General features: G+C 37.0%; 1 protein-coding gene across 1 annotated transcript; it reads left to right on the top strand.

The window, feature by feature from the left end:
* The first annotated feature begins 20 nt into the window (after positions 1 to 20).
* Positions 21 to 26,453, top strand: SCG3 (secretogranin III). Its single transcript, XM_026060531.1, has 12 exons — positions 21 to 153; positions 806 to 858; positions 1,437 to 1,482; positions 1,577 to 1,792; positions 2,848 to 2,990; positions 4,125 to 4,286; positions 4,614 to 4,791; positions 6,322 to 6,438; positions 17,770 to 17,853; positions 18,256 to 18,384; positions 21,021 to 21,101; positions 25,892 to 26,453. The coding sequence occupies exons 1-12, from the start codon at positions 69 to 71 to the stop codon at positions 26,008 to 26,010; spliced, it is 1,413 nt and encodes a 470-aa protein (XP_025916316.1). The 5' UTR covers positions 21 to 68; the 3' UTR covers positions 26,011 to 26,453.

The raw sequence follows: 26,453 nt of genomic DNA, 5'->3' as shown, positions 1-26,453 counted from the left end.
GGGGATCCCTCGGCCGTCGGCCCCAGCCCTGAGCCGGCTCGCCCTCGAGGGGGCTGGGCAGCAGCAGGATGCTGCTCAAGCTGGCGGTCGTGGTGCAGGTGCTGTCGCTGATGGCAAGCCAGCTGCATGGCTTCCCGAAACCCGGAGGCAAAGGTGAGCACCTCCATTAACTCCTTTTCTCCGGGATGGGGAAAGTTTTACCGGGGATCGATAAAGGAGAGTAAAAACTTTCGTTTCACTTGGCTAAAAGCAATTAGATCCTAAAGAAACAGTACTCCTAGCTGGAGAAACTGGACCACTGAAATAGCAATCTGATATTAAAATGGCAAGGTAGGGGCTGGTAGAAGGAAAGACTCTGAATTTTTACATTCTTTTCCAATCAACGTTTTCATCTATTCTGTAGGAGTTTTCAAGTCTCCCTCTTTCCATCTCTGTCTCTTGGTATTCTGGATGTAACAGATTTTTAATCTCTTGGTTATGCCAATCTGATTATGCTATTGCTATTTTAGTCAACCTCTTACACCGTTTTTTTTTCCCAGTTTGCATTTGAGTGTTCTTATCAGAAAAGAGTTGCTCARTGTGTACCTGTATTTCTCATATATCTTTTACAGAACCATCTGCCTCTGCCTTTTTTATTTTATTACCTTATAGGAATACTGAATTTTTTTTTACAAGAACTGAGTCATAGCATATTTAACACACTATGTTTTATGGGGAAAATGTAATTTAAGAAAAAATATGCTGCTCTTGTAGTCACATGCATCATATAATTGAATATGTGTGTGTGTGTGTTTGTTTATTCTAGATAAAGCTATACACAACAGACAATTAAGTGTAGAAAGACCTTTGGAGGAACAGGTAAGTAAAATGAAAAATATTCAAAATGCTCTCTGATCTTTGTATTGTCATAATATTTTGAGCTTTCAGATACCAGAACCATGAATGTCCTAGTGGCTTAATAACTGAGTTAAAAATAGATTTATCAGTAAAGTAAATATGGGTGAGCTTTGGGTACAAAATAGAGTTTCAGTAATTTTTAAGAAATAGTATATAGAATTTTACTCTTCATCATCCCAAAGGTGGGTCATCAGCTCCAACAGATCATGGGTGTGTAACCCCTTTGTATTCAGATCCTGGGGGAATGCAGTGAGAGCTTGGATTGAAGAAGAAAAGCTTAACTGGCATTTATCTTAAAATTGGAAATCTATTACAACTTCTCATAATGTCTGATTCTGATCAGAGGGTGCAGTAGTACTGACAAAAAAAGTGCCAAGAGTTTAAGCATGTTCTTATTGAAGCAGTCTTCTTACTGAGAGTGCAGACTGGTCATTAAGGCTTCTGCTGGGACTGATAAGATAAGAGATCGTAAATTTTAGCGTACTTATTTCTTTTGTCTGTGTTTTTGTTTGTTTGTTTGTTTTGTTTGTGTATATCAGATTGCTGAAGCTGAGGCAGACAAGAATAGGAAAATAGTTCCCACAGGTAAAACACTTTTCCTAGTTTTATACTGATTTTCATAATGGCATTCAAAGGGGTATAAGATTTTATGTCATATGTGTATTAATACATTTTTCAGAAAACAAACCAGAGTTCAGAAATTATTCCTTTGTTGATGACTTGAATCTGCTAAAGTCGGTAGCAGAAAGAGAGAGGAATGAAAAGGAGAGGGAGTCAATTAGAAGCTCCTTGTATGAACAGAAACTGGCTACTGATGATGTAGACTCCACCAAGAACCGCAGGCTCGTGGATGACTATGACTCTACTAAAAGTGGGCTGGATTATAAATTTCAAGGTATTCTGTAATCATTTTTCACTAATATTTAAATTAGAATTTTCTTGCAAACTGATTACAGTCATGGTTGTTGAACTTGCCACTACATGCAAACTGTATTTGTCAGTAGAGTGCAATTTCAATTATTTTCAGTTTTAGAAGTTTGTTGTATAACAATTAGATTTTGAAATACAACACAGAAGAACTACTACTATTGATTTTCACAGTTGTCTTCCATGGAGGAAAATCCAACTGTGTAATTTGCATTATGTTTTTTAGAGCTTTAGATTTGGTAGGAAGAAAGTGAGACATATTTTTAAATGAAAATATATTCATTCTTGTTTGAAAGGGAAAGGCACTTTTATATGGATCTAAATCACATGTATTTGTTCCAAGTGTCATGTCTGTTAGATAATTCTCCTCATCAGATAACTGATAGAAGAGAAGGTACTGAAGGCCAAAGAATACTTGCCTTTACTACAGGAGTAGTTAATTGTCTTACAGTGAGTCCTCTGAGAATTGTAAGCAGCATTTAGCTCAAGAAATTTTTAATTATATCAAAGTATGATCACAGACCAAAGCTTACTTGTCATACTCACTTTCTCATTGGTCATAATGATATTTACCGTAAGTAATGATTACATAATTAAAACTTAAATTTGCTGAAATCCAAACAAGAACATAATATGCTTGTTATGACCTGCTTTGTTCTAAGTAGCCATAGAATGAAAATAAATACCAGGAAGATGAATATACGCAGATATATGAGCAATATACTCTCATTTTCACGCATTTTTCTACAAACAGCAAAATCTATCGTGGATATTTATCTGTGCTCTTTCAAAAGATCCAGTCAGAAAAACATTTTTCAGATGTGGAAAAGGGACATTAAGAACATTTCATTGGGGCTAATGTAATGCACTGCAAAGCGTGTATCAAAGTATACTCTTAATGTGTGAGGAAAGAGTCGGACTTTGTTCTGAAGAGGAAAAGATATGGGCAGATATTTTTTTACAAGATGTCTAATACAAATGAAATAGGACAGTCAGCACACAGTTAAACTGTAATCCTTTTAGATGATCCAGATGGCCTCCATCAATTAGATGGCACTCCTTTGACTGCTGAGGACATTGTCCAAAAAATTGCTACAAGAATTTATGAGGAAAATGATAGAGGAGTGTTTGACAAGATCGTTTCAAAACTTCTAAATCTGGGACTAGTAAGTATCCTGTTAATAGTTTATTTAGCTACATTGTGGACTGGCTTAATACTCTTTTTAAAAACATTGTGTTCATGAAAATGAACAGCTAATGATGCTGACTTGAGTGGGGAAGAAAGTGATTGAGGCTCAAGGCAAACTTTTCTACTCAGTTGTGCCACTGCATGTTAGTTTTGTCCTGCAATAGCATTGCTATTCCTGTGATGGCTTTGCAACAAAATATGTCGAATTGCAGAATGTTTCTGATGTAAAGAGAACATTCACTGATTGTACTCATCCCATATTGCCCTCATTTTTCATTTAATTTGTCTTTTGATTTTCACTGAATTTTTTGTATTATCAATTACTTTTGGATGTTTACAGAGAACAGTCTGAACTCATTTCTATCCACATGCTAGTTACTGTCATCAGTGGACATGYAATGATGCTGATTAGCTGAGGATCCATTTCTCATTGTTACTGATTTATAACAAGACTGGATTTGACTCTGACCTCTGAATGTCTCAATGGTTTTAGCCACTGCAGTATGGAATCCTTATATTTCGGTCTACTAACCTTATGTTTTCTGCACTAGATCTTCCAATTAGCTGTTGCATGTTAAATCCCACTGATTACAAAGGGAGATATGCGTGAGACAGCCGCATGATAGAGTTCTCATTCAAGTGGCAGCTGTTATGAAGGAAAGAGAAAAAATGTTTTGATGATACTATAGAAAACTGTGCATTTTCTATTTCTATACTACTGCATTCTGATGTAGTTATTCAATTGTACATAGATATATATCCTTTGCAGAATATATGTGTGTGTGTGCGTGTGTGTGTGTGTGTGTGTGTGTATATATGTATATGTCAGCTGGAGCTCCATCTTTCAAGCTGGACCCTGTTGTGTTAAGCACTGTAGAGTTATATTTTCCTATCAGAGGCTATATGTCTGTGTGTGTGTGTGTAYGGGTGTGTTTGTGTTTATACACATACACACACACATCAATGAATGTACTACATCTAATTTGACTGTGCTCAGCTTTGAAGCAAACAGGTTTGAAAAAAACTGTTTACAAAGTTCCGGTTTCATATTGTTATTAAATCTAAGAAAAACACAATATTCTCTAACTGTTTCAAACAAATATTTTAACAGATCACAGAAAGTCAGGCCTATACCCTGGAAGATGAAGTGGCAGAGGTTTTACAGCAGTTAATTGCAAATGAAGCAAAAGATCGTGAGAAAGAGTCTGAAGATTTTGATTATTCTCCAAGCAGAGCAGACAGTGATACAAAAGAAAAGCAACAGGAGAAAATGGTAATTTCTTAGCTAATCATTTTGACTCACTTGCCAAATGGTGCATATAGACAAATACACTGCTTTGCTTTAGGGAATAATTATCTCAATCTGGAAACTAAAGAAGTTCTTAAAGAAATTCCATCAGATAGAAAAATGAATAATGATTTACTTTAAAGTTTGAGCCAGATCCCAAACTGAAATAACTTTAAGAAAGTAACTAGTCTTCACCTCATAATTAGGAAAATGTTGGTAAAAGATTATGATGCTATTCATTGCAGTTATATTGCTCTAGCTACATCACTAATAGCAATGTGCTTATAGAATTTTTTAATGTCTTTTGTGGAGACACCAAGCAAAGCTGATCAAGATAGTTTCATTAATGGAGAAATTGATGATACATTGGATAACACCTGGCCATCGTCTAATATCTTGGAAAGAAGAAATGAGCTGCCTTCTGAAAATAATTTTGAAGACCTCCAGTATTTCCCAAACTTTTATGCCCTGTTAAAAAGTCTTAATTCAGGTGAGCTCATCATGTGTTTATGGAGTATTTAGGAAGAGAAATAGAAAATGAAGATTCTCCCCATTTTCTCCCTCTCCTTTCCCTTTCCCTCCCTACAGCTTCCCCAATTGCAATGGACCCTGTGCTTCAAGAATGTTCTTTAAGATGCATAACAGAAACTCATTTTGTTAATTAGTATGGCAAAAGGGTGGGAGGGATTGTATTCAAAACTGCAAGCTGTGTGACCTACGAAGCCCTTCTCATTTTGGGCCTCATGATTCAGGAGTCCTGAATTCTTTTCCTTCCTGTAAGGGCATGATGAAAAACTAGCAAACTGTTTTCTCCAGAGACCTTTCCAGTAACATCCTTGTCTCCTAAGCCAACAGTAAGCAACGGTAGAATCCTCACAGTGATAGTACCAGTAAATGAGTCTGAGCCTCCCAGTGTTTTCACAAACCACAGGTTTGCTGTTTATTGCAATGAAAGCTSTGCCCGTCTCTTCCTATTCCGGTGCTAGACATTATTGCCTTCCAGCTATTACAGGCAAGATTGTGGCACCTTGCCACAGGCTTTTGTCAGCACACTCAGTTTCACACCCACTCTCACTCTCTGCAGCCAGCATACCATCTCCTGCTCTCTTCAGTACAGTCAGCAACAATTTATTCTGCAGATTCCTTGTCCTGCTGGAGCCTTAATCTTTCCTCAAACTGTCCCCATAAACACTTGAGTGGAGAGCTAGAGTGAGAAACCTGAGGGCATCCTTTCCAAATCCAGTCTGGACACCTCATATTCTTCTTCTTGTTCTTTTCATTTTTCTCTTGGTAGTTTTGCATGCTAGTTTTTCTCTTTTTTTTTCTGCTCACAAAGCAGAAGGGTGTGTTGGGTTCCACAGGTTATCAAGCAAACAGAATTGGATTTTATCACAAAAAATCATTGTTTATATCCTATTCTGGAGTCACAGTCCTCCCAACCATATAAGCAATAATATTTTTTCCCAGTACATGAGTCATGGTTTTGTGCACTGTACCAATCTCATTTGAGACACTTTATATATTTGTCAGTGAACCCCTGGCTCTTGTAGGAGAAAGGGGTTCTGAACTATCATCCTCATASAGAGCCAGATATAAATCTACTGGTCTACTAGGCAGTTCATAGACAAATCTAAAAAAAATATACAGAATGTAGAAAACTGCCCATGCACTGACCTGCTCTTTGAACTCTGTCAAGTCACTTCATCTCAGTGTATTTAATTTTCTTATCTGTAAAATTAATGTAATTTAATTTCCATAAGATAGAACTTCAAGACAAAAGACAAAAAAAGCTTTAAAAGAAAACCAAACTCCAAAGTTTTAAGGTATATTCAGGTGCACTTTGCAGGAGCATTTTAAAGGGGAACATATAGCACTTCTCTTCGCTAATCCAGCACAGTCTTCTCTTTTTAGTGATTAGGTCATCTTTTTATGCAAGAAGTTTGTGCAAAGAGTTTGCAGAACTAAGTCTTTCTGAGTTGGCTGAAGTCTTTGACTGCTTTTGCTTTGTCCCCTCACACAGAGACAGAGGCAAAAGAAAAGGAGACCTTGATAACTATCATGAAAACCCTGATTGATTTTGTGAAGATGATGGTTAAATATGGAACAATCACACCAGAGGAAGGAGTTTCCTATCTGGGTGAGAGTGAATAATTTATGCAATAATGTTATTAATCCTGTGTTCTTACTCTACCAACAGTGATAATTATATTGTCATCTTCCTTGTTCTTACAAGTCCTGTTTCAGACTTGTTAATTCAAAATGTTAAAGCTGCACTTTTTAATGACTGATYGTTCATTATAGCAATGTTGAATTCCATGTTTCCACATAATGAATGAAAGATTATTTATCAGATATGGATTTAAAAGAATGGCATATTGCATTATTCTACTTTCTCACCTGTGAAACTCARTTGATTTTTGTGGCATTATATCAGAGAAAGATTAGCATTTTATTCCAGTAATATTCAGGTGGATCAGGCACCTGCATTTTTGAAAAGGAATCCCATGCTTCAGCACCTTTAATCTGTCATCCGTACATAGCTAGAGTAGACAGGACGTAATTCCGTGGTCTTCTACCAAGTAAAACTCYATCTGTGGAAAGCTTTAAGACTTGGCACGGGAGTAGCCTTTGAAGAYGTCTTTCCTAGATCCATTTTAGAGTCTGTGGCTATGCAGACTTTATAATTGTTATAATTTCCTGAAGAGAGATTTTGGAACAGCCTGGTTTTTGTTTGTTTGTTTGTTTTCTCCCATACTTTTCTCCTTTTGGCTTTTATAAACTCTTTTATATTAACTGTTCATAACCTTTCTAGTTAAGCAACCAGAGCTACAGAAGAAGAGATCATCTACATAAGCTCTCCACAACACTTCTGTTGTTCTGCATTATTCCTGGTCTGGGTTAGCCTTATAAGCTTTTGTTTATAGCAGGGCAACTTCTCAGCTTGTCACAGATCAGTCTGTCACAGAGGTAGGACTGGCAATGATCTTTCATGACTTTTGTAGGCTTGTTGTTGCAGATACATGATTAATTGGTCCTACTGTAACTGTATGGATTGATTATCTATTACTTGGCTGCAAAAAATCCAGTGACTCATGATTCACATTCAGTGCATGATTGCGTCTCCTCTCTAAAAAATTCATTTTCTCTCTCATCCCATTTTCCCTCCTTTTTCTGTGAAAAGTCCTTGAATTTTGGAATATTTGGACAACTTATGCTACAGGTAAGGGCTTTATCTCTCTGGCTGCCTAAATAAGGAGAACTGCTTATAATTAAGTGGTTGGTTTCAGGCACTGTGGTTTCAGTGTGCAATGAAGTGTACAAATGAAGATAATATGGCTTGAGCAGATACTGCCCTCACTGATACTATTGTGCTGAAACTTAACAGGCTAAATTCATCCCTGATGTAATACCACTCAGGTCAATGGAATTGCACTAGGGATGCGTTTTTGCCTACTAAAATTTAAGGCATTTGTTCACATTGGCTTTACGTTGAGTAAATAAATACTGTAACCCTGGAAACAAGTTGCCTGGATGACATAGTACAGAGGACAGGGATTAGGTTAAGAATTTTGGAGGTCTGATTTGGTCTGGATTTAAAATAAGACTATCAAGTGATGTACTCAGACTAAGCCTTGCAAACTAGTGATTTATGGAGAGATGGATTTTGTACTCCATCAAAGCAACTTACTGTAGTGGAAAAAGCTTTCTCACAGGTCTCAAATTGCATCTGTGGTATTCTTTTTTTAGCCTTGCTGTTGAGAAATTACTTTAAAGTTGACCTTCATTTATGAGCTAATGTTCTCAAGTGTTCAAGGGTAGCAAGCACAGGAGAATATCAGCTTCTTATAGTATCCATAAGCATAACAGCAGTTTTATTGCCACCCTTACTCAACTACAAGTTGCAATATAATATACCCCGAAATACTTGAACAGGTACTGTGTTGCTGGGTGCAGTTTAGGTTAGGATATTGATACACAGTTATATTCATCCATAGCAGATATAGGAATTAGTAGAAACAGTTACAGAAAAAAGGCAGCTGTTAGTTGTTTCTTCAGTTCAGAATTAGTGAGCAGATCCTGTGCTACTTGATGGAAAATACTGTATCTGGTCAGGTGGGATTATATTTTCTCATTGTTTTATTACAGCAGGAAACTGCATAAATTACTTTTCCCCACTTTATGGCTGAAGCCATGTGGAAGCTATGTCCCTGAATTATACATTCAAAATAATAAATCATTTATTGAATCAAGTCACAAGCTTTTGTRCCTCTCACATGGTGCAGAGACAGTGAATTTGAATGCATATGCCAGTAACAGCTGGTCTGGGATTTGGAATTATGTCATCATCATCACTGAATCCTACTCTACAGGCAAGTACCTTGCTGCTGCAGGGAATGATGTTATTAGGTTTAACTTTAAGTTACAAAGGATCTAGCTACTCTGGTGCAAGAAAAACACACRTGTACGCACATACAAATGCAAGGAAAAGGAAGTTTGTGATTTAATACACATATTCAGTATTATTTGGCACATATGTAATACATATGTAAAAGCCTTCCACATGGTAAATATAATCTGTAACACAGAACCCAAGCAGGAAGGAATGATGTATACATATACATAAAACAGGAGAAGTCCTGCCTAGCTTTTACAGTACTTCTTCAGAAAGTATATCTCTGGGAGCATTAAAGAGAGGCTGGAACAAACTGATGTAAAACATGCATTCAGCCAAAATACATCATGCTTGATAATTGCCCTACTGGTGGCAGAATGCCAATATCATCTATCACTCTTTACTTTCTTAAGTATGGATGCTGTATTTTGATGTAGTGCAAGCAAATTCTTCTGTGGAATGAAAGCCCCACAAAATGTTTCTAGCCTGTTCAAAGACCATCTTATCCACTCATGGGCTGGTGGTCAGCATCCAGCAAGTGCTGCCAGAACAGTTGAACTCTTCTTGCTTGCCCCACCCTGCTAGAGGAACAGGCTGTTATCACTGAACAGGTTGAGTGTTGGGAAGGAAATAGGACAGTTATTGAAACAATGATTGCCATTGGCAAGGGTGCAGCAGCAGAGTAGGATGAAAGAGTTGGAATCCCTCCACATAATGACCAGCTGAAAGCAGCAAGAAGTTTTCAGAGAAGCTAAGACTGATTCAGCATAAATTATTTCATTATTCATTGCATTCATACAAGTTGCGTTATCCAATGAATTGTTACTCCAGAGGTATAAATTAGTTATGTGCATGCTGTATTCTTGTGTTGAATTCTCATTTATTGACTAGTGCATCTAGCACAAATTTTTGCCATYAGTCAGCAGAGTTACTTCTCTATCTTGCAAATATATAGAGAGGCTTACACCTTGATACTGCATATATAATGCATATTTTATCACATCTGATGATTGAGGTTGGCCATTTTGTCTGCAGTTTCTAAAATCAGGGCTTCTGTATCTTCCACAATTTAGCAACATGGAAAAGAGAAAGAGGCAAAGGAGTGGGAAGAAAACTAAGTTCAAGCATTCCATGGATTTGCTGTCTCTGTTGGGGATGCCCCTCTTAACCTCCTGGAAGTAGTGATTGTTTACTGTAGCCATAGATAGCGTACAACATGCGGCCTACAGCAGACTGGTTTGGGAGCAAAACCCCTTTTAATTAGGAGGGAAAACAGAGAAATTGCTGCAGCTCATCAATATGTAGGATTTGAGTCACAGCCACCTCCTCCCTTAGACCAAACCAAAGCCACCTCTCACACTGCCTTCCTTTGGCTCTGACTCACTGTCAGAAGCTGCACTCTCCCCCGCAGCTGAGTAGGAGATTGCATTGGTTAGAAATGGATGTGAACAGATGTCTCTATTTACCTCTTCTACCCCCTCGTCATTTGTTCTCCATGGTCAGTTCAAAAGAAGACTCCGTATCACAGGACACACTAGTGATAGGGAGGTGGTTTATTGGTGAGCCATTGTCTAGGTAGACATRCACTCATTAGTTTGGCCCTTTTCTAAAGTTACTGTTGTGATATTGCTTTACTATAATACTGTCTTTGATCCGGATTGAACCTGCCTGAAAAAATTCTAGGGGAAACAGAAGAGACAGAACTCATTGAGGTTCACCTTCAGATCTTTTCTTGGATGGAGGAATTAGGGGGAATCCAGAGGAGGCTGTAACCAAGCCCCACATGTATTTGGAAAATGCCAATCTGATCTCCTGAAAGTCTGCTATGCTGATTTCAACATGCCCCTGCCCCTCTAGGCTAAGAAATATGGAATAGCTGTTCCGTCTCTGGCATTCTTGCTGCATACCCTCCACAGCTTCACCTCTGATGAAGGTAGAGCTCTGCAATTTCCCCAGCATAGGTCAGTGCAGAGTCTGGCCTTTTCTTGGGAGAGACAAGGACTTGTCTGAGCACTGACTAATCCCTGAAGTTCTCATCAGCGCAGATGCTCTGGGCCACAGGTCTGATCCTGATATTTGCTTAGTTAGGTAAGAACAGGCATTGAGCCAAGAGTGTAAGGCAAAGAGCAGATCACAGCACAGACTGGCATCATCTTTCTCCTACTCACTGTCTCCAAAAAGCAAATGCTGCCTGATGCAGACTATGTGATTTCAAATGGGGTGAGGGGAGGTGTGGCTAAGCCAGTGCCAGGGGCTGCCAGCTGATATATGGACAGTGTCATGTGGGCCTTTTGTTCTTTCCTTCATTTTGACCTGGAAGATGAAATATACTGACAGTATTTCATACAGGGAGCCATTCATGTGTAATACCTTTCTTTTCCTTCTTTTTTAGTGTCCTTTTTTCAAAGAGCTCTTTCTTGCTACTGTAGGTTCCCTACATAAACATTAAAATCTTTAATCATTTTTCCCTCTCTGAATTTCCCTTTGGTCATTTTCCTTGCCCAGTGTTACTTTATCATATGACTGATGCATACAGCTACCAGTGGGAGTTACTTAATTTCAGGCTGCTTTCTTTTCTCTGCTATTTATTTTATATCCAATGAACTAAGAGGACAGAGATGCCAGTACCTTGTACTGTTCTTGGGGAGATTAAGGAATCTCGCATAGCCAAAGAGTAGAAATCAGAGGCACCTCAGATGGAGACAATGGACCAAATACTGAGGAGCAGCAGTGATGGTGTAATGTGAATATTTGAAACCAAGATGAATTTGCATGGAGAWGAGATGAAAGGATATGTGGGTGAGGAGTGCGCAAAGGTTTCAAATAGGATTGGAATCTASGGAGTATGTTGACCCCAGGCCCCACCGTAGCTTTATAGCTTTTCTTTCTGTACCCTAACCAGTCTGTCCTGATTAGTGTGTGTTGTGCTGCTTYTGTATTTGCACAAATACGTGAATGTTTGCCTGCCCCCACTGTTTCAATCATCTCTCTTTTTGGCCCTTGCTGCATAGAAAAAAACAGGTAACTATGGTATGAAAAGTCTGACAGCTAACTCCACAGTTCTTAAAAAACAGGGTCAATACCTATTAAGATAAGTAGATATGGGCATCATGGATAGAGGGAGATATCAGCCTGTCACCTGAGGGCGACAACTTGTGTGAGAGCATAGTTTTTCCATGGAATCTAAATTTTGTCAGCTACCTTTCTGGGGGACATTCAGTAGCTTTAGTATTACTAATCCTTTTCCCCCCCGATTACATGCCTATCATATCATATGTAGAAGCCTGTAAACCAAAAGATATATTACAGTTCATTTCTTTATCACTATCTACCCTTTGAATTTGCAGCTATTTCTTGTAAATATTCKGCCTCTTCCATTTCCCTTCACTTCCTCCTCTATGTTTTCCCAACTGGATACATTGCTAGACATCTCTGTCTCTTTATAGTTTCTCTTTTGACAAAAAGGTATTTTGTTCAGTTCCTGAAAATCCGTGTTTTGCATCCTACCAACTGGTTTGTGTTTCTAAAGAAAGGCAGTTAGGGCTTTTATTTTTTCTCACTATAATGAGAAAAATGTCTGCATAAAAAAAATTTCTGAATTCAGTATCTCTGTGTTGACAGCTGAGCACTGATATCATAAATTATGATTTGAGATGATGATGTGGGTGTAGGGTGAAGCAGGTGTCACTGAACTTTCAAAATTAGGCTCCATCCCACTCCTGAAGTAGAGGCGGGTGTGTGCTACCTCAGTCCCAAACCATCATGCTTATGAAATACATGCCATCAAAATATTTAAAATGTGTGCAAAGACCTCATAGCCACCTCAGGGAGGGAAAGGATTAGGAAAGAACTGCACCACACAGCTCTARGGGACTTGGAGTAATGTAAAGGAAATGCCTCTAGAATACCAAAGGGATAAAACTGAGAAATAGTCTTTGAGGCAGGGAATTAAATAAGGACAATGAAGRAGACTTGCTCAGAGCTTCACATCAGAACATCTACTTAACTGTGTTTTGCTCTTCAAGAGGCCTTTCATCTGATTGCTAAGTGATACCACAACTATTTTATTTCAAATCACTCTGCCCATCTTGCCTGTAATCCATTTACAAGTGATGCCAGTACCTGGGGTTTGTCACCTGACAAATGTCATGGCAGCATTAGGCTTCAGAATCACTGTCACAACAAATCAGTCAAAGAGGAAGATTCAAAAAAAAAAAGCTGTATCTTGACATGTAAGGCAGTAAGTTGGAAAGGAACTGGAGATTTGCAAGGCAAATCTGTAAGGTTCAATATATGGACTTTTTTTACTCTTTCTGTATTTCTTAGCAATTGTTTAAGAAACTATCTTAGTATTTTGTTTAGATGTTTTTTCCAGTGTTTTACATGACTTAGGGAGTTTAGAGGAATTATTTAAACTGGCAGAGACCATAATAAATAAAGGAATATCGTGGGTAACACATTGTAGCAGGCACCCTTTTATAAATTGGTCAGCTTTCCTCTTAAAAGTAGTTGGGAATTTTGCTCCTCTTTGCATAGGGGATCATTTGAGAACCCTACTTCTCTGATGCTTAGAAACCTCTGTCTAATTAAATTTAGACAGGGCCAGTTGATGCCATTTGCTCTTGTGTCAACAGTATCTTCCAGACTAAATGCTTCATTTTCCACTCTGATGTTTACCCTCTTAGTGTATTTATGGAGGGCAATTCTATCTTCTCTCAGCCTTCATTTTGCTAGGATAAATAAGGCAAGTTTTTCTTTTTTCTGATAAATATACTCTTCATTTCACTTGTCATTCCAGTACCTTTTCTTCAGTTTAATTAATCTTTCTTAAATGTGGGTGACCRTATTCAAAATGTGGCAACAGTAGTWCTTGGTATACAGTAGCATTAGTGTTTCCCCAGCTATACTGGAAATACTTCTCTCCACAGAAGAGTCGCAAGCAAACACTGAGATGTCCTGAGTTTTGTGACAGGTGCAAAAAGACCATGCAAACTCTGTAGGATCACCTATTACAGTAGGGAGATGAGCCCTGGGTGAATTGTGCTTTGCTAATGCCTGAAATATCTGCATCTCATACAAGCAGTCATCAGCACAAAGCTTTCAGACTGAAGCTGCTGTAGAATGTAAACTCATTAAGTATGTAAACTCATTTTTTTAGCTATCGTTAAGATTGATTTCAGGCACCACAGGCATCCCTTTTTCTGCTTTAATAAACACAGACTTTCCATGCTGTATGAAAACAGAAAGGCAAAGCAGGTCTTTCTGCCAAGGTGTTGTTTAATGACGTGAAGTCTCAGCTTCAGTCAATTTGACAAGGATAGAATGTGAAACTGCCTCTTGGGCACAAGACAATTATGCGGATAAAAAAAGCCTTTCCAGCAAAATTTACAAGAGTCCAGAAATCACCATGAATCTGTATAGCTATAGGGAAGCATCCATTTCAGGCTTCCATTATCAATTCAATTAAATACTAGGATGGGTAGATTAGTTGCTGCCCCTCTGATAAGAACAAAGTCATTTAATTTGTAATATTTTTTCACATATCTTTTTCCATGGATTTAAAGGGTGTTACCGTAGTGTATTCTCACAGAATAAAGATAAGGCTTCTGCTTATATGTGATTCAGATTTTTGGATGGCTAATTTGAAAAATTTAGTTCTGATTTTCAAAAGTGCTGGGAATTTGCATTTTCAGATGCAGTTAATAGGATCAAACAGTGTGTAGTGCCTGTAGAAACTGGGACAAGGATGTCTGCCTACCCAAATGCATACCCAAAATAAGAGTCCTCTTGAAAAATGAACGTTTCAGTGAGTCACTCAAGATCAAAGAGCAAGTTAGAAAGTGAGGTAACACAGAAACCAGATCTTCTGACTCCTGGTGTCTGGTACTAATGATTAGATTATACTGCTCCTCAGAAAGCCAGAGGAATGGCCTATTTTACCAACATAGGTCACTTCCATTAGCTGAGTAGTTATAGTTCTGTTGTTTTAATTAGTGCTATTTCAAATAAGTGGCCAGCTCTGTGGAAGGGTCATTACCTTTCTGAACTCTTACTCTGTAAAAATTACGTTGCTAGGGAAACGATATCGGAAAAGTAATCAGTTCTGTTAGACCTCCAAATAGGACATTTGGTTGCTTAGCCGCTGGCCAGGCACATCTCAGTTCTGAGGATGACTCACTCCATTAGTGTAACTCAGAGCAAACATTGTTCAGCCATGGCCTAACCACATATGACAAGTACAGACAATACCAGCTGTTAAAGGCATTAATTCTGGAGAGAAAAAAAAGAGAAAAAAGAGGCAATAGATCTTATTTAGGGAGAACAGGGATTCTCTGGTAAATTCTCTCTATTTTTTATGAAGGTACACCAGATGATCCTCATAAACATGAACACAATTGCATAGCTAACTCCTCTCTGTCACACAGAAAATACAGCCACTTGTGAAATCTTGAGACTCATGTTGTTATGCTATCCAGCTAGCAATGTAGCTTCAATATTTCTCCTGTAAAATGCAGTCTTTATTAAAAGGCCTTTCGTATAAACTTGTTCATATCTTTACTGATGAAATAAAGCTTTGAAAATGGGATATAGCCATTATCATATTCAGTCTGGCTTCAGTGACAAGCCTTGGATCATTAGTGGTCAATATTGCTGTATTATAGTTCATACAGAGATGCAGCTGTTACATATGTATGGCTGGAAAACAATACATATTACCATGTCGCCATACTTGACAAARTAGTAATGTATATTGTTTATTACTCATATATTGAACTAAATGAGATTGTGTTAGTCAAATTGAAACACTTAGAGAAACTGTAGAATTTCTAAAGGGATTTGCAGAAGTAACTGAATGATGCAGGAGCATAAATCCCGTTGCCTTCAGTGGCACTTGCTGTATGTGGATGCGTGTGCAACTCTCAAATMCCTGTATCAACATATCTATCAACATATATTGGAAATACTGTCAGTTTGCAGGCATTTAAATCTAAAGATGTATARGGGGGTTACAAATCAGTTCTGTTGTGGAGCCTAGCTATAGCTTTAACTGTGGAAGGTTCTTTGTTTCCTGCACCAGTGCCTAACTGTAGCCACTCTGTGATGGAACATGAAAGGCACATAACAATCAATGCACTTACATGTGTGTTATAAATATTTAAATACCCATCCTTGTATAAAAATACTAATTTTACACTGAAAATCAAGCCTAATTTAACAGATTTTGCTAGACTGAGACCAAAAATTAGTGGTGACATTTTTGCTTCTGCATGAATTAGAAAATGAAGGAGAATAATATATTCATTTGAATTTACAAAGGGCTTTTAAGTGAATATGTTTACATGGTGAGCACCAGGTTAATATTCTATTTTCATTAAGATCGTTTTAATGAAGCACAAAGTCCTTAACTGTCTATTTTATCTTAAAAATCATGCCTCTTGTGACAGAGAAATCGTTACACTCCTGCTGGGATACTAGTATGGTACTGATTCCAGATGAAAAATAGTATCTGAAGCTCAGCTGAAAGGAATGTTTATGGTCATTTCAGTAAGCTTTGGATCAAGTGATTAGTGAAGCACCAATACTACCACTATAATAGTARCCTGAGTTTTTTTCTTCCTTGGTAGTCTGATGCAGCTTGTAACCAAGCCCAACCCTGTTTAGCTTAGGGCATATGACAAGGTCTCAATATTACATTAAAAGGAGATGTAACAAATGAAAATAGTTTTTACAAAAAAATTAATGTGATGTAGAATTGACAGGTTGCAATTGGGCAGACTGCCAATAAAAACTGCTTACATTTTAATTTTATGTAAATAACAAAATATGGATGGCTCAGACAGGATTATGTTATTTCTCATCAGATGGCAGGCAGAATTGCTTATAGTAATCTGCTGTGAAGAGAAATGTGCTTGTTTAAAAAATAATCTTGAGGTTTCAGTGCTGAGTATTTTTGCCATGGAAAAAGATGCTTCTAGCTGATGGGTAAAATGTTGACCTCATACATAAGAYCCATGAAATAAGATATTTACTTGTCCCATAGTATCTGTTCTGCCACAGTTACCAGGCCTGATATTGAATATTTCAGCTGTTTATACAAAGGGAAGATTAACAATTCAAAATCAAGTCTCTCAAAAACATCCCACCAAGTAGGTGACATCCATCTATCGAATTTTGGATCCATGTTTAACTGAACCTTTAAAAAGCTGATAAAAGAAAAACAAATTCTACACTTTGTCCATAATATGAGTGAGAAAACATGGCGGATTATGTGATGATCTGCATTTGTGGGTATCCTATTAAGTACTTAATCTGAAGAAGGACTTTTTTCCCACATTACTATGCATTGATTATGTCTGAATTGTCCATTCTGATGAAAAGTTACTTTTAGTTTTAAACAATTTGAGTTCAGCCCTGAAATTTGCATACTACAAGAAAAACATATCTTTTAGACTTCTAGAGCTGTATATGTGGCCACTGCTGTCTACTGGTTTTCAGATAAATGTTTGGCTTCAGCAATTAAAAAATATATATATTTTAATCAATTCAATTGAAGTATTTATTTCATTTTAAATATAGCTTAAAACCTTTTATTAGACTAATTTCCCAATAAAACCATATAAAATCCAGACTGATAAGCAGTTTGGAAGAATATTTTCCTACCAGGATGAAGTACATATTTTGTAGTCTTATACACCTTGARGAGTCAATTATACCCTTTCATTGCTTTCACCAGAATTAATTGTCACAGATAGTGTTGTATTTTTGTGACTTACATGACTTTAATAATTTGAATACATATGCACACATTTACTGTCTTTATGCTTATTGGCCTTGTTTGGTACTGCTAATATCATGATGTAGTGTTTTTGTTACTTAAAATTGATCAAAATTTCTTGTAGTTACTTGTTTGTTCTTTTATTGGGTAACCAGCTGGCTCTGCGTTATTTCTTCAGAGACAAAGATGAAGATGCTTCTTTTAGAGTTCTACCTGCCATTCAAACCTGTGTTGTGGAGAATATATCATTTCTATTGAAGAATAACTGGGGTTTGGTTTTATTTTGTCTTGATTTCTAGAAAACTTAGATACAATGATAGCAGTGCAGACAAAGAAGAAGCTTGAGAACCCTTCCACTAAAACCAAACCAAAGCTACCAGCAGGTACTTATTCTATATTTCTCTCTCCTGGAAATCCCTATTTAATAAAACATTGTTTAACCTATTCAGGTAAAAGCAGGCTAATTGCAYTAGATGTCAGATCGGATCTGAATGGCAAATTTCCTATCATCTTTTCTGCACAAAGAAACAGATTTTTATGAACTACATATTATTGCATTTAATTGCCTGAATTCAGCAACTGTTTGTAAGAGAGGAAGAAGGCATTCCTGTTTCCAAAGGTCCAGGATGGAGATGACCTTTAGAAATCAGTTTGAGACAGGATCCAATGAGTTTCTTCCTGACTCATCAGTCTGAATGTTTTGCTTCCTAAAGAACATAATGATGTGTTTTAGAAGTGCTTTTGATACATATGGTACAAAATTGCTCTTATTTCAATTTCTTTAGATAAGAGTAGTGAAGAAGCAGACAGTACAAAGGAAGAAGCAGCTAAAATGGAAAAAGAGTATGAAATCTCAAAGGATTCCACAAAAAATGAAGAACAAAATGCACCAGGAAACAATGAAGAGCCCAGAGGTACAGAATAGTTATTGTTTTTGCTATGCACGTATGCTCCAAGTGATTGGACTCTTCTCCTTTTATATGTTTTTTCCATTGTATTAGCATAAATGTGTTTAGTTTATATAGTTACTAGGAGTCAGCACACAAGAGGTTAATTCAGAAGTGTACTTAATTATTTGCTTGCTTTTAAGTATATGAAACCATATCCTGTGCTGAATAAGGCCATAATCCTTCACAGAATTCCTCTTTTTGAAAACCATATGAAATGCATTTTAATATACTAGTACAGAGAGATTTTGCTTTGCATTTGTGTCTTTTCCGTGAACTCAGATCATCAAGATATTCCATATTCTGAGTGAGTCCCTTGATTTCTCTAGTTTGTGTTAAAACAAGCTGATATTTAAAGGTACTGAACCATCTCTTCTGCAAAGTGAAGCAATTTGCATTACTCACTGCCAGAGGTTAAGGGTTGCCCACAATTAACATATTTTATGTAACTTTGAAAGCCTATTGCAGTATAAGTTAGTGTCTCAATAAGGAAACTTAGCTTAATGATACCTGTTATTATCCCAGTTGCTTCAGCATGATGTGTAATGCCAGGTGCCRCACTACAGTGGACTGAAATAGCTGAAGTCACTCTATTCACAGAGTGCAAAAGGGAAAAACAAATCAGCTGCTATATCTCAAAGCAAACCCACAGAGGGCTATGTATCTCATTAGTGTGTACTTCAGAGACTGTGTYTCAAAGAGCAAAGACAAGCACTGCCGTATTTTTAGCTAATCTTGTATAGCCAGGCATTTCTGCGGTGTCCTGCACAGCTCTCAAATATTTAAATACAATTGTTGTTCTGTCTTTTTCTTTCTCAGTTTGTACTAGAGGTACTTCTTAGAAATAGAAGTGGTTGGTGTGTATATCCGTGAGACAGAGTGGGTTCATTCTAGGTTTGTGCGTGGATGAAGAACTTATGGGAGAAAGCAAAGTTTGAGCAATCAGTTTGGCAGGTAACCATCACAAGTATAGAGCTCCAGGCTCTGTCATATCTTTTGTCAGAGTGAGTTCCATAGTCTAGTTGCACCTCCAAGTTAATTCTTGCTCCTGCACTCACAAGTAGTCTTCTTCATCAGCAATTGGTTGACTAAACTTAATAGACTTTCTTAGGAAATTATTTATAGAGAGAAGATTTTTCAGATAGTGAATATTGAAATTGTATGGAGGACTTTGTATGTTAGGGCAGAAACCTTTCAGTGGGTTCTTTGTTTGCTAAGGATCCAGCATAAGCGTCTATGGTTTGTCATTAGTTGGTAAAAAACAAAACAAAACAACCCCCCCTCCCAGCGTATTATGTGTTTTATATAGGCTGATACCTTTTTAGATGTATGTGTTTTCACTGCAAGATGTTCTGTGATGAATTGCTGTAATCAAGGCTACAAATCATAGTTAACTGGTCACCTTGTTCAGTCCTGTGCGCAGTGTAGGCATATAAACTATTAGCAATCACAGATAGAAGAGGACATTTTTTCCAGCAGTGGTTATTTGAGTATAGATAGCAAAATAGCTAAAGATGGCTGTCTAATTTCACAGTAAGGCAAAATTATCTCAGCAGCTGTGAGAAGTGATGGATAACATATTTCCTATGTCTGTTGAGGGTTTGTCTGTTCAGTTTGGTTCAGGTTATTTTCTTTTACCTTCAGGAAAAAGTTCAGCTCAATAGCTTTTAAGAGATTTAAATTAGATCTGCATTTAGTTCTTTGTCTCTTCTTGCAATGTCCTTTGCTGTTTAACAGAATGACTTACAATAAAGCTAACTCTGCACTCTCAGCTCAAAAATTCCAGTATATCTAATACTGAATCCGCTTACTAATGGAACCAGACACTCATAGTTGGCAGTAGTAGCCTTCCACATGCTAATCGCACTAGGTTTTTTTCCTGAGAAATGTAAGAACATTACATCAATAAAGCTCCAGCCAAGTTAAGAATTCAAAATCCATTAGCTGGAATATTTCCTTAGGGGCCTTATTAGGTAATCCTTGAACTAATTCTGTCCTGTGTGCTTTCTAGTCCAAAAATAGCCATCACTTTAAAATTTCAGCTATAACAAGCAGTAACAAGGAATTATCATGGTAATTTTAATGCCTCCTTTTTCTCAGTAAGTGTAAGTAGCTGTATTTCATCCTGCCTTTCCAAAATATCACAACCTTTTATTTGCTGTRTGCTATTAGTAGTACTGAATGGAAGAGATTTCTGACATTTTATGTGTGAGTTGATACTCAAAGCTCTCAGTCTCATTTAAGTCATTCCCTGCTGTCTTTCTTAACAGCTTCATCTTTGATGAGCAGTTATGATGATCAAAAAGCTACAAGTTGCCCTCGGTCCACATGCGTAGTGTCTGTGGGTACCACTGAAAGTCATGCAGAGATCAAAAAAAGCCATGATTCTAAGTTTGTGGCAGAGATGACTAATCTTTTACAGGCAAGACCTGCTAGCCATCTGTGGGAGTTTTGCCTGACTGAGGTTGACAGGACTCAACTTTTAAACAGAAACTAAGAGTAGTTTTGATCTGCCTTCCACTATAACCAGCTTCACTCAGATAAACAAGCTGCATCAATCGTTGATGATAAGTGCTTTCTTTCTCTCTCATCTTTTTCTCCAGGGAAAGCTGAGGCATATTTGGAGGCAATCAGGAAGAATATAGAATGGCTAAAAAACCAYGACAAGCAAGGTAACAAAGAAGGTATGAAGTAGAAAGCCTTGACATTGGGTGGGCACTATATACATTTGCAGAGCATTCTTTAAATTGTATTRTAATACTTAGCATTGTGTCATGAGTTAAATAATAAACAAACTTTTTTTTAAYGTCTGGAAGCTCGGTGCGTCCTACTAGCACTGTGCATGCCATCACAAATAGCAATGAATTTTGTTTCATAATCGCAAGTTAAATAGTCARGATACAAACTTATGCCACTAGCACTGTGATATATTGGATTTCAGCCCAAATTGACTCTAATGATGTGCATCTCTCATGTGCAAAGCTCTGTAGAAGGGGAGCAGTGACCGAAGCAGCTGCACAGGGTTTGCTCACCAGCTGCTCTGCCATTTGACTGTTACTAGGAGGCASGACCATCTGAGAGCTGGAGGGAGTGTTCTGTCAGAAGCAGGATTTATACCTTATTTTTCACAGATCTTTATTTGTCCATATCATGCTTGCCCCCAAGATCTTACATAAAACCAGCCTCCTATCTCTTCTCTCTGCCTTTGCTGGGGCTTCTGCTGTCACCCGCTCCCTAAGTGAAGGTTCCTAGCCAAGGGAATCCATCCCGGAGGTATGACTGAAGCCTGGCAAGAGGGATCCTTCTTGCACCAGCCAAGCAGAAAGGATGAGATTAGCCTTAGGTAATCTAGCCCCCCCTCTGTGAGTTGAAGTGTGTAGGAATTACATTTCAGAGATGAATGCATGTCTACATTCATTTTTCTATATAGAAATTTGGTAATAGGAAGGATTTTTTTTTTTCAATCCCACTGTTAATTCTTCCATCTTAAAATCTTTTCCAAACAACCCATGGCAGCAACTGCAGTTGGCAGCAGGCTTACATATTTGCTCAAGTGTTTCCCTGCCAATTCTAATAAATATTTCTGTTTATCACTGTACTTGTTATAGTAATTAGATCTCAGTCACATGTGATTATTTCTCTCTTTAACACATACTGGGTAACCCCTTGCTCCTCTTCATAGTAACCTTTCTTCAGCATTACTGCAGCCTGAAAATGGCTGTGACTGGAGATCAATAGCATTTTATCTGCCTGTGAATGCAATAAGATGTACTGATGTTAATACTTTCTGAAAATGGATATGCTGTGTTAGTGCTTAATGCATGGCGTTCTGTGTAGCTTGATTTTCATTTTCACTAAAATATCTTCACTGTCCTCTGGCAATGTAAATGGGTCTTCAGGTGGGTGTAAATTACAAGAAAATTAGAATACAGTTCTTGTTCTTTTGATACTTTATCTTCATTGTGCCTTTTCCATACTTTCTATTTTTGTAAAATGCTAATTCAGTTCTCCTAGGATGATGATAAAGGAAGTAAAGTCAGGGTAAGCTTGTCTAACACGGAATGTATTGCGTTGTGTCCCTTCAGTACAAGATTAGGTGTTATTTATGTGCTCATCAGTCATTTCTCCACTTCCAGCTAGCATCTGGGAGCTAATAGAAAAATGATTCACAAAGTAATTTGTGTATTAAAATGGCCAGTCTTTTCCACTATTGGATTGTTTTATTCTCTGAATATACTTGAAGAGGCTTAGGTTTGTTTCAGGCAATTGTTTGTAAATCTTTAACTTTGTATGAATTTCAGTAGAAATTAATATTCATCCAATGATTAATGACCCTGGAAATGTTCATCTGAAATTTCCCAGTTTAAAAATATCAATTACCTTTTAAGGAGGCAATAATATTGCATCGTCTGGGTGATATAAAGAGARCCTCGTCAAAGGCCTAGATTTTGGCCGATTGGCTATTGTGTCCAAAGTTTGTTTCATATATACAGAAGAAATAGAATTCTGTCCCTCTGAGTTTGTGGGCCCATCCTTGTATCTCCCAGACCTGGCCTGAATGAAAAGCCTGGAAAATCAATGAAATCACAAGAACCTAAAAATAGAATGAAGCAGTGGAGGGCCAGGTAATCGCTTGAGTTCTTTATCTTTGAAACCAATGCTGTTTTAAGAGCAGATCCTCTCCTGTGTAAATTAACATCATTCTCATCTTTAGACTTCAATTGCTATGTATTCTATTACTTTTTAGTCTCCAAAGAACGTAACTGTGAGTCAGTTAACAAATATGTGAAAATAGCATGTTCTCATTTTCACAAAATACTTACGCAATACATAGTTTTATAGCACTAAACATTTATGAATAAAAAGTAAATTCTAGAATTATTTGTAGGATGCAATGGCAAATGGCTTGATTTAAATACGCAAATAAGATCTCACTTCATTTACTATAGTAGTTTCACAGTTTAGTGTAATGCTGCAGCTGTTGTGTTGAGTATAAACCAAAGCTGATTCTTCTATTTACTTGCCCAAATTAATAGATTGTAACTACATATTAGAAATTAACTGACATTCACCAATTTAAAAAAGAAAATCAAGTGAAATTGCCATTGCAGATAAAACTTAGCCAGAACTGGATAATATCTTAATGGTTATAAATTAATGTAGAATGTATTTGTTTAGTAAATAAACCTTCACATCTCTATTTAATGATCTTAGAGTTACAAATACTAATACAGAAAAAAGGTGAGCTCAGGAATTTTAATATGGATATATTAATTTAGTATTTATCCCTGAATGTGCAGTCCTTACTGAGGCAAAATTCTCACYGAAACCAATGAGAATTTTGCTGCAATGAAGAACTGGCCACATCATTTTTTTGAGAGGTACATGATTCTTCCGTTAACCCGGCAAAGTATATACATAAAAACAAATCTGCAACTCTTCCAGTGTCCGTGGAGTTCAAAGCAGTTGGCCTAGCAGATCTGGCCCCTAAGGATTTCTTTCATTGCAGGAATTCTAGCTTAGCATAGAATTGGGGGGCTYATACACAGTCCTCTCACACTACCGATCTCATGAAGTCAGGTGTCTCTCCAAAAAAATGGGACCGTCGCAAAGGGCTTTTGTTCCTTATGTTGGAAAATGAAGTTGGCTTTGTGAGGTCCCAGGCAAGGGATCATAAAGATGGCTAAAAATTGGCTTTGTCAGTTCCATGTAGTCTTGCAGGTGCTTTGGAAATCTGTGTGAAATGGCTCCAAAAAGAAGACATTGTTGAAAGCTCAGTCTGCTACCTTTACACATGTAAGAATTTTGTAACCTTACTAGTCCTTCTGAGCACACAGTGATCGGATTCATGGACTACATATGTGATCATATCCCAAAATTTTCAAACCGGAGTCCCTCACACAATACCATGGTGGTCCCAAGTTACATGTTGTTTATAGTCACACCTAATGTTAAAAAAGCTCTATGGCTAAGAAAAATGGCTATTTATAATATAACAAATATGTTTCCATTCCCTGGTATCTTTCACTGGAGAATCTCATTTTACCAACATGAATGAAATCTCACAACCTCGTTATTAAATTGTTAAGTATTACTAGTCCCTATCATACAGCTAGGATAGAGAGACAAAGAAGATTAGATACCCTAAGTAATGCCAGTAACAGACCAGAAGTGAAATTCTGGCCTCAGTACAGCACATGGCAAATTTCCTATTAACTCAGATACAGATAGRATATCACCCTAGGAATGGAGAGTTCTGAATATCAATTTTCTATGCTTCTCACTTGAAATTGCCTTATACTGTTATAAAAATGATTGCATGCATTAATTTGCTTCTGAATGTCTTTCTACCACTCATCCATTTTTGGTCACTCAACCATAACAAGACAGCAAAATCATTATTTTCCGTTTTGTTAACAATGCACAGTTTGAAAAAAAGTCCTTCCATTTATTGCTATATGGTGTTATATATTGGACCACATTACAAAATCAGTTTTAATATATTTTGAAGGCTCTGTCCATGGAATAAGTAATTTATATTTGAAAAATTCAGGATAAATCTATTTTTGTGAAAGTTATTAATTCATTTAACTAAGACATTGGTGTTTTCCAGGCTACTAAGCTGTGATTATAAAAAAAAAAAAAAAAAGCATTATATTTTATGCAGTAAATTATGTAACTGAAACCTGTATGTGTTTACCTATGAACATACTCTATCTGTTGTCAGAGTTAAGACTACACAGTAGGTTACTTTTTTATGTTATTTGGGAGATTGCTGCCTACGGTAGAATTCTTCTTGTGGGAAACAGTGTTTTACAGCATAGGAGAATTCTGTTTATATGGGTATGGTCTGAATCATGCTGCATAGATGCAACTATTGATCAGAAAAGAAGAAAGGATCTTTCAGCACTGTATTGCAGATTGGTGTATAAAGACTACTCACTGCAATATTTTTCATTTCAAGATAGTGTATCTGTATCAAGATAAATAATTTTATCATTTCCATTTAGTTTCAGGAAGTTGCTTTCTTGAGCTTTCTAAAAAGTCAGTTTTAACTTCAGGTTTTTGTRGTAAGTAAGAATTTTCCTGGGATTTTAATAGGAAACAGTCAATTTAATACTTTCTTTGCAATCCATGACAATTGTGAAAATAATAGGGTCTTAACAACAGCTTTTGCACACAGACTAGAACATACAATCTCTGGACTAGAAGATATTCTTATTGTAACATTTACCGTCAAGCAACCAAGCACAAGAGATGACCATTACTCTGGAATAGCAAAACCACCATCATATCTAAGAAGACTTTGTGCAGGTTTTTTAATTTTTATTGTTTTAGCAAGTCGCAATTTTAGTGAATTCCCTCCMTGTTGTCTAAAGTGCATTTGTTGGATAAACTTTACAATGGCATTGTTTCTTAGGTGAAGCAGTATAATGGTGATGACTCACTGTGTAATTGAATTCTTATTTTTCAGACTATGATCTTTCAAAGCTGAGAGATTTCATTGACCAGCAAGCTGATGCTTATGTGGACAAGGGCATCCTGGACAAGGAAGAGGCTGATGTAATTAAACGCATATATGGCAGCCTGTAAAAAAACTGGTGGCTGCCGAATGTAGAAAACTAGTATAGCTTCCCCCACTCCCAGCTCAATGACTTATGATCTGTTATTTTGAGGATATCATTAGAAAAGCTCTGTTTACATTGTACTGACAACTTTTTAGACAGCAATGAAGAGCTGTAATGCTCTGTACACTGACTGCATACTGTATTTTCCAACATTCACAAATCGACCTTAAAGGCCAAATTCTGACATTGAATTTCTATTTGACAGGGTAAATATTTATGTAATGTTCTCTTTGATTTATTATTTGTGTTTGATTTACTTTTGTAGATAAACCGATAGTTTCTGATGTAAAGTTCATTTAATGCTACATCATTTTGCTCTCACTCCATTAGCTTTCTAGAGATGCAACTATGTAAAGGGCATTATTAGAAAATAGTTCATAGTTCTCTAAATAAAATATTTGAAAATAA

The sequence above is a fragment of the Apteryx rowi genome, unplaced genomic scaffold (assembly GCF_003343035.1).
Source record: "Apteryx rowi isolate R43461 unplaced genomic scaffold, aptRow1 scaffold_17, whole genome shotgun sequence".
Classification (NCBI taxonomy): Eukaryota; Metazoa; Chordata; class Aves; order Apterygiformes; family Apterygidae; genus Apteryx; species Apteryx rowi.
The sequence above is the reverse complement of the archived record's forward strand: the minus strand, read 5'-3'. Positions and strand labels throughout refer to the sequence as shown.